The following is a 9,419-nucleotide window of genomic DNA, read 5'->3' as shown; positions in this document are numbered from 1 at the left end:
TCAACTGAAAGTTTAAAAAACAAGCTAAGTGTGCAAAATGTTTTCAAAGTTAGCAAGAAAGATAACACACCAAACCAAAAATTTGCTCTGGTATTAGCACAGAAGCAGAGGTATTTCCACCACTGCATTCTTCTTTAAACAAATTTCAAAGCCTAATTGTTTTCCACAGAAAATTTGACTTATATGTTGTTTTATGAATACTTATTCTTTATTATGCATAGACTGGCTGCCTACAGCCTGTAAGTATATCTTTCATTAATGAAGAAAGGCAACATTGGTTGGAATAAACATTTTTACTAAGTTACAGTTATAGAAAAAAAAACACAAAATAACAATTATCACCATGCACAATTTTAGTATACAAGACAATACAGTTACTTTTCAATATGAAAATGCCACTCTACATGTCAGTATCTCACAGAGATCATTGATTAATACATCAGTATTAAAGCCAGAGAACACACTATATAAAAGAAGTAAGGTTGTCTTTGATGGCCAGGTTTTAAAAATCATATGCAAGCTATATACATTATACAGCGTTTCCTCCGTTCCAACCACAGAAGCTAATCTGTCTGTACGGACCTTGTGGATATTAATAGACATCTTGCTTCTCTGTGATAATTTTAGTTTTAATCCATAAAGCTGACTGATCACTTTCTTCCTTTTAGATTGTACTTTGTAGAATTAATTAAAGCACAAGGCCAGGAAAAAAAAAAACTTTTCTTTTCTTATTTGAGCATGAGAAGACATTAAAGACATTAGGCTTAACTACAACTATGTTTTAACAAAAAATAATAGCAAAAAACCCTGCCCACAGTTGCACAATGTAAAATATGAACATGTTAGCATACTATTTGACACTTAGGGTACTTCCTTTGGACATTGAGTAGACCACTTTTATAAAAGAGCTTTGAAGCCGAGTCACAACAGAAAACTCTACAGTGTCAAATGTTGATGTTGAGCTGTACTTAGCAAAAAATAATATCAGAAAAGAAAGTATGAAGAAAAAGGAAAATAAAATGAAGCTAATCAAACAAACTGACCACATCTGGTGGTTGAACTATACATTTTTATTGTTTTTAGGACTGTTTAGGTCTGGAAAAACCTGGTTGGACTCCCAACTGGAAACAAAAATCAGATTTGCTATGAGATGTACAGTAGATTATGTGGCATAAGATTTTGTGATCCTAAAAAGCCACACTATTTCTTGAAAAAGTGAAGCTGCTGTTTCAGTTTTGTCTATTTTTGAGACCTGTATTTTGAAGTAAGGAAAGAAATAGTTCTGAAGCTGTTTGGCCGTGTATTAGGGTTAAGAACCACTGACATAACATCAAGCTGGCTAAAAACAATTTATTTTATAAGAAAAACAATTTATTTTATAAAATAAATTTTTCTATCGTTTGTGTGACAGCAACTTCAAATGTAAAATAGAGTCTTAGGGTCACTTGGACAATTAAAAAGAATGAGAAGGAAAGATTCTATGACTTAGATACTCATTTTGAGATTTAAACCCAAAAATGATGGAAAAAAATGCTATGTGTGCTCAATATTGTCTAAATATTGAGCAAACGTAGAGTGAATTCACACCAGATAAGTCAACCCACACTTGACACTTGCATTACTGAAAAACTCACTGCTACACTAACAAAGAATTATTATGGTGCTAATTGACTTACAAGCTGAAGGTTAATAAAGCTCATTAGCAGTTGTGGTATTCAGAAATTAAACTCATATATTGCATAAAACAAGATACTGGTTATTAATATAGCAGTAAATGAATATAGCAGTAAATGAACTCTAATCCTACTTAGAGTTGGATTAAGTAGATATTACCAGATGCATAGTGTGATCAATTGTCAGTTGTTCAAATCTTTCAAAAGCATTAATGTAGGTAAAAAAAACCAACTTGATTTCAATGGACAAAGCAAGTCTAAAGGTGGATGTTACAGTTTTTAAGTCCTAGTGTGACTGGCTTCATATACTACTGACAATAATAGCAACAGCTCCACTACCGTAACAGAACAGTAGCTGTGTTTCCATTAGAATTGTGCAATTTGACATTTGGAAAATAAATTTGCATAATGCAAAAATGGCAATTTCGAAAAAACAAGTTTTGGTGCTATAATGAGGTGGGTTTTTAGACGTATCAAAATTGGTTTATGTCTCAAAACTTGAATGGAAACACTTTTTTCTCCTCACACGGGTCAAATAATCAACAACCAGATGTTGGCACTGACCATGCACAAACCATGAAGAAGACAACATGAAGGATGGCGCTGCATATTTTTTAATGACTTATCGCGTAAACAAATTTATTCATGTGTGATTTTAATTGCGTTTCTTATTTAATGGAAACACTGCAATTGTGAAATTGTGTTTTTTCTACAATAGTATCAAAAACTAACACAACCCTCTATCAGAGTGTTGTGGAAGGCATCTAAAGCTCAAAATTCTGCGCCCATTTGTAATGGAAAAGCAGCTGCTGTTGGGTTTGTTATAACATGTAACTCAAAAGAGCCAACTAGATAGTTGATTTCAGGTCAATGCTCCAATTCACGATTCACCACAACATTGAAAATATGTCTCTAAATGGAAAGAAAAGAAGCTTCCAAAAAATCTGAGAAAATAACCTGGAATGGGATTTTTTCTGTTCAATGCAAAAACAATAAAAGAAAAAGAATGACTTCAAAGTCGTCAAAAAGGAAAGAGAAAGTGGAAATGGTGGAAAACATTTAAAACATTACAGACTGTAACACAATAGAACAGGTGCATAAGGGCTCGGCCATCAGTCAGTCAAACGGCCGAATTGTGACAGCAGCAATAATGGGCCAGGAAAATCAATAACCCATTGACTGGCCTGCAGGAGTCTAATCAACGAGTGCAGAGTTTTATGAATCCAGCCTGATCACGTCGGCTGTTCGGAGCTTTATGATTCCCCTGGTGTCCCACAACACTTGCTTAGATGCTAGCGTGATAACTTCCAGTCGCCGACAAGTCCTTGTGCTTCTGTTTGACTGTTTGAGGTTTTTTGGGAGGGTTAGAAAGTTCAAAATCCAGACAAAAACAAAAAAAAGGCTGTAAGCTTAGAACTATACATAACCCCAACATTTGGCAAAGGCACAATAATTAAATTTTCAAAGTCCAACCGTCCATCCTTCCAGGCTGACGTTGCCCGGACCAAACGAATCAAACCTCGGTTCCAGTTCGGATGACGACAGGCAGGAAAACGGGAGCTTCCTCAGCAGAGCACTAATGTTCCCGTGTTAACTCTTCAGCTAAGCGAGTCCAACAAATGGAGGTAAAATGTGAGGCTGGCTGTGATTTTAGACAGCCACACCTTGCGCACCGCTTACACTCAAGACCCTGTCATTACCCCATACATTAATAGCTCCTAAATCATGATACGGATGGAGTTGTAAGTTTATTATGCTCCAGGTCGTAAACACTACGACCGAAAATTGAAATCTATTGAAGCTTTTGTGAATCAGCCAACCTTTTTTTCATCAAAGATGCTCCCTGCCCTGATGAAAATTTAATCAGCCATTTCTGTTGAGGGCCTGCTTCTTACATTCCGAGCTTCCTGTCTTTTGTTGGCGATACTCTTCAGAAAAGCAAACAATTCCCCTGTCACAACATGAATCCTTCTGTACTCTATCTAAAGGGGAGAAGAAAGAAAGAAAAACGCTGGGGCGAAGCTTTAGTGAAGGCACTGTTATCTGGTGGTCCATTGTGCGCAGTGGCAGGTGCTCATCGTAGAACGCCGGCCATCTCAATGTAGAGATGGAACAGTACACGAGAGATCGGCTCGATGTAGCTACACCACACGTCTGCTCTTCTTTTTTTCCCCCCCACTGGACTTAGAATGCAGAGTGTGATAGACATTAATTATTTAGAGGAGCATGAGATGGAGAGCAAAATGCCAAGATCTATCAGAGTGTTGTGGAAGGGGTCTAAAGCTCATGAGCCTGTGACTCTAACAGATTTAATAATATTTCAGTCGTCAGAGATAAGTGGGTTTCAGGCACAGCTGATCAATTATGCAGCATTCGTATATTTGACAAAGCCTGGGAAAGCTTTTCATAGCTGCAATGGATATGACTTCAGCACCTTGCAATAGTATCCAAACCCCTTGACGTTTTTTATTTCTTATTTTTTTTAAAAAGTCACATAAATACAACGTATTTTGTTCGCATTTTATGAAATAGGCCAACACAAAGTAGCACATAACTGGGGAGTGGAGCAAATATAAGACTTTTTAAGACCAGTATGAATGCAATTTAAGACTTGCATCATGACAATGTACAGAAGAAAATTACATATTTTATGTTAAATGTAGTAGAGCCGAGCTTTTTTGCCCAATGTCACGTAACGTTGAATGGGTTCCAACACAAGTGAGAAGGAGGCAAAGATGAATGTCATCCAGCCCAACTGACCATCAATTACCAACAATAGAAAAAAAGCATCTAGTTAGCTAGCAAGGGTTTATTAACAGCTTGCCAGCAATATCCTCGACTGCCACGAGCATTAATATCAGATATTGACCCAAATTATCATATCAGTGCATCGCTAGTAAGTTTTTGAAAGCAGTTCCTTTCATTTAATGTGCTCCACTTGTTTAGTCTGTCAAATAAGATATTAATAAAAATATACTGATGTTGATTTTCTGACTAAATTAGAAAAAGTTCAAAGGGTGTGAATAGTTTTCCAAGGCATTACCATCAGTTTGGTGAACCACATGCTCTGAATGAATGCTCTTAGGGTAACCTGACAAGCTCAATTATGGGCACAGCCAATGATTAATATGTAAACTACATTGTGATGAGAAATGTATTATTTTTTTGCAAACATGTTTGTTTAACGTTGAAGCAGCCACTGTTACCTACTTTGGTATGGACCATTTCATCAAAGTGGATTTTAAGGCAATTCCATCTCTAAAATTATGAACCAAGGTCAATTTGGGGCACAGAAGCAACTTCTAAAATTAAATCTCGAGGACGGTGGCACTTTTTTGTCAAACGAAGAAGTTGCAAGCAAGAAAAAAAAATATATCATGCAAGTGATTTGTCACTTGTCTTTTTGGATGGCTATTTAAACAAAGTTCAGTGTGGTCTAGTTTGTTTCGCCCTTCTGAAACCTGGATCTTTATCCATCTTAGGGGGTTTAAGCTGAATGAAGGGATGACAGAAGACAGGCGGAGGCGTGACATCACCAGACGGAGCATAAGAATGCACCAATAAGGACCAAGGAGCAAGACAACCGTCTGAGACCGCTGGCTCCAGAACCCCGAGCTCCCATGCCTGAAACAGAAACCCAGCAGAGTTGGTGAGAGGTTTGAGCAAGTAAGACTTAAAATCTTTTAAGACTAATTAAATCTTGAGGGAAATTTAAGACCAGAAAAAACTAGATATATAAGGAGTATTTATAATAATGGGTTACATAAGTGCTGAGGATCCTACTATAAGAAAATAATAGCATAGAAAAAATTTTGAAATTTCTGGAGTTCGCGAGCCTCATATGTTTTGGCAACAGAAATGAACAAACATCGGCAAGTCAACTGGCGATAAACATGGACTTAAATAGGTGGACAAATGGGATTTAATGTCGCTCCCTTGATTCATTTTCAATGGAACTTACATGATGAAGCGCCCTGTGTCCCCATGTGTCGATCCCATCACCCATGATAGAGTAAGAAGCAAAAAAGCTAGCTAGAAAGCAATGGTTTATTAGCAGCTAGTTTGCAGTAGCCTCAAATACCCTGAGTCACAGAAAGCAATCAAGATGTCTGTGCGCCACTCAAACATTAGTTCAGGGAAGATGGATTACTGTATACTGGAAGCTAATGGTCGAAAACGTTCACTGATATGCTAAAATCACAGTGCCAACTAGAGGCCTGGCATGACAACTGCAGCTGACTCAAAGTGTCTTGGCGGCGCCGTCTAAACGTTGAACTTTTTCCCAGACAACATCTGAAGGCGCAGGAAGTTTTCATTCAGCGGTCTCGTGGAAACATTCTAGGATTTTTATTTTAGTTACACAAATTTAAGACTTTTTAAAGTTGCATGGTCACTCTGGAGAAGAACCAGAAATAATCCCACCTAGACGCAAAAAATAAAATAACCCTCTTTATCAAACAAGTCGTCATAAATCAAAAGGCAAAAGTGATTTTTCTTCTTCTCCATATCTAGACTAGACGAAGCTTTCAACAGGAGAGGCTATTAAAGCATCCAGAGGAAGATAAAGTTTGTACCACATCAAAGAGGAGCCCAGCAATCCGAAGCTGCCTCACAATGTAGCTGTGCAGCGAGATGGGAGCACAGCCCTGCTTTATATGCTGCAGCCCTGTGCAGCCAGTCAACAAGGAATAATAACCCAATGGCAGAGATGGATGACACAGTGAACGCGTTTGGAAAAAAGGTTGCTTTTCTTACGCTGAAAATAAGTCTATTACACGTGGTTGGAAACGGATCCAATGAAGCAAAATTACTTTTCCTGTCCGGAAGGATAAATCCACAACTGAACTTCAGCACCGGTCAAAAAAACAAAAACGGGATGGGATGCTAAGTTATCTCACTTAATTTGTGGATGTGTATGGGTTCACTGCCCACGCCTTCGCCGCCTTCGCTCAAAACCTTGATCTGGATGAGATAGTTGTCGCCGGCCGAGAGGTTGAGCTCGGCCGAGGTTCTGTTGGTGAAGGTGGTGTGGATGTCGTTATATCGGTGTCTCTTCAGTATCACCTGGACAACCAGGCGTTTACAAAATTAAACTACTGCGACTGATAAAAAGGATAAATCAGGGTGCAGTTTGGAACAAACCGGAACCTACCAGATATCCGGTCACCTTTGACTCGGTCTCCGTGGCAACTATGGGGTCCCAGTGCAGCGTTAGCGAGGAGCCAATCATGCTCCATTGTATGTTGAGTGGAGCCCTGTCTGGTGCTGGAAAAGAAAATCAGATGTAAAGATATACGTGAATAATCAGCAGGTTGTAATTTAAACCAGAAGTTTACATACATCAATAAGGTGTATGTCTTTTACACCTTATTTTCAGACTCCAGTTTTACAGTCAGAATTACCAACATTTCTGTGCCAAATAATGAGAGTCTGTCAGAGATTTACTTATTGATGTCTTCAAAATCAGTAGTTTACATAAATTTCCACAGCTTTTTCAGATCTACTTTGATTTCTCCATCAGAATGACGGCAAAATATGGACTTTGTTGTCCATAGGTCACTTTATAGCCACTTTGGCTGCATGGCTAGTGTAACTGTCCATCTGGAAGACCCATTTATACCTGAGCTTTAACTTCCTGGCTTTAGATGTTGCTCAATATTTCCACATAATGTTCTTTATTCATGATGCCACTTATTTTATGAAGAGCAGCAAAACAGCCCCACAACATGATGCTGTCACCCTCGTACATTACAGTTGGGATGGGACAAGCATCCATCTTTTTGATCATTTTGGCCAAACAGTTTTTATTTCTGTTACAAGATAAGAATGAAGGTCTTTGTCCCTGTGTGCATTTGCAAACTGCAATCTTGTTTTTTTCCTGTTTCTTTAGGAGTAATGGCTTCTTCCCCGCTGAGCGAGCGACCTTTCAGCCCAGGTCAGTAAAGGAAATGTTTCACTGTAGAGGAAATGCATCTAGCTGCATCTTGTGAAGCATCTTCACAAGATATTCAGATTTTGTTAAATTTTAGCTGATTTTTATTAACTAACATGAAAAAGAACCAAATGGCTCACAGGCAAAAGAGAAATCCCACAACCGCTGCATTTTTTTATTTTTATTTTTTACATTATGTGAAGAAGGAAATTGTGCTCAATTTCTTCTTCAGAGAATTTGAGTCTCTGAAGACACAAATCTTCACAAAGATTTTGTGATCTTGTAGATGCTCCTACAAGCGTTTAGTGTGATCAGGGTTTTCAAATAGTTTGGTTCATTTGACACAGTGTAGTGTGAAAGAGAACCCAGCAGCTGAAAATGGAACAAATGTTGTAATTTTGGTCCAAATTGAACCGAGTCTACCGGACTATCAGGTGTGAAAAACCTTAGAGCTTTCAGGAAGCTCTTCTATCAGATTTTTTTTTTAAGAAGTTGTTGAAAAGGCAGCAGCGCCGCCCCTCCTGCATGACTCACGTGGTTTCCTGGTGGTGTTGTTAATGGGCGGGGACTGCGGCCCAGGCCCGGCTGTGTTGAAGGCAGCCACAGAGAGGTAGTACACCGTGTTGGCTTTCAGCCCTGTGATGTTAACCTGTGTGTAGTTCCCTGTTATCCGCACTTTGCCAACAGTGTCAGGCTTGGTGTCGTCTTCCCAGTACATCACCTCAAAAGGGAGGAAAGAAGAGGGAATAAAAAAGATGTGGCATAATTTCACTGGTGCTTTTGATTACACTATTAAAATTTAAAGGAATATATTATCACATGTGAAATACTGTTTGTATTTCAGAAGAAGAGACAAAGCGGGGGGAAATGAATAAAACATTTTTCACAAGTGGAGTGTAAATTAGTAATATACTGTATATCCTGTAGCCATCCGGGTCTTACAGCCAGGGCTTTGGTGGGTCAAAAAAAATTAATCTGTTTTTTTTTTTTTTTTTTTGTTGAATAACCTGGATTGTGAAAACGAACGGGGATGAATACATTTAATGGAACAATTTTAAATAGAAAAAAAGTCACAGTAAACACAACAAAGTTTAACTTCAGGTAGATGATTCAGGAATTATTCAAGCAAACTAGCAGCTTTATGATGTTACTAGCTAACATGAAATTGAACTCAATAAATAATTCATTTATAGTGTCCCTCTAGGAATACTCACTTTTTTATATACAGTATATATATATATATATATATATATATATATATATATATATATATATATATATATATATATTTTTTTTTTTACTATTTAGAGTCTTCCCAGTTTGTAATTAGTTAAAACCAACAAATGAAAAGTAGCAGAGTACCATTTACAGTAACATTATCCCCCTGAGAGGACTTGATTTGGATTTTAATTGGAGCTGCAATCCAACATGTGGTTCAGCATAAGCACTCCACCTATGTTGTAAATAGGTCTGTCGCTTTATGGTGGGAGGACTGCTGGTCAGAAAGGACAATGAGGCCAGTGCTATGGCAACAAGGCTCCTTTATGCTGCGAGCCGGAGGTGACAAATATTCAGAGAGAGCCATGGGGGAATAAAAACAGTCAGGGTCGTTTTGCATCTGTGAAAAAAAAATTGGGTTTGTATTTCTTTTTGCAGGACTTTTGTTGGCAGTGTGCCAAATTTCTGAAGTCAAAAACAAAATGTTCATGTAGATTCACATAAAGAAGAACTACACACAGTGTCCTGCAGAAGTACTCACCCCACCCTGTATTTTTCTGTATTTTGTGACATAACTGCAAATTTCAATGCATTTA

The 9,419-nt window shown here is 38.0% G+C and overlaps 1 protein-coding gene across 1 annotated transcript in view; it reads right to left on the bottom strand.

Moving 5' to 3' along the window:
- Positions 1–274: 274 nt before the first annotated feature.
- The window catches only part of cntn3b (contactin 3b), a 102,264-nt gene continuing 93,119 nt past the window's right edge, over positions 275–9,419 (bottom strand). Inside the window, exons 23-26 of the mRNA XM_032549459.1 lie at positions 8,140–8,326; positions 6,826–6,938; positions 6,572–6,737; positions 275–5,297 (exon numbers count right to left, since the gene is read on the bottom strand). Coding sequence (XP_032405350.1) covers positions 5,206–5,297; positions 6,572–6,737; positions 6,826–6,938; positions 8,140–8,326 — 558 coding nt within the window. The 3' untranslated portion in view covers positions 275–5,205. The remainder of the gene's footprint in view (positions 5,298–6,571; positions 6,738–6,825; positions 6,939–8,139; positions 8,327–9,419) is intronic.

This window comes from Xiphophorus hellerii, chromosome 20, assembly GCF_003331165.1.
Source record: "Xiphophorus hellerii strain 12219 chromosome 20, Xiphophorus_hellerii-4.1, whole genome shotgun sequence".
NCBI classification, from domain to species: Eukaryota; Metazoa; Chordata; class Actinopteri; order Cyprinodontiformes; family Poeciliidae; genus Xiphophorus; species Xiphophorus hellerii.
The sequence above is the reverse complement of the archived record's forward strand: the minus strand, read 5'-3'. Positions and strand labels throughout refer to the sequence as shown.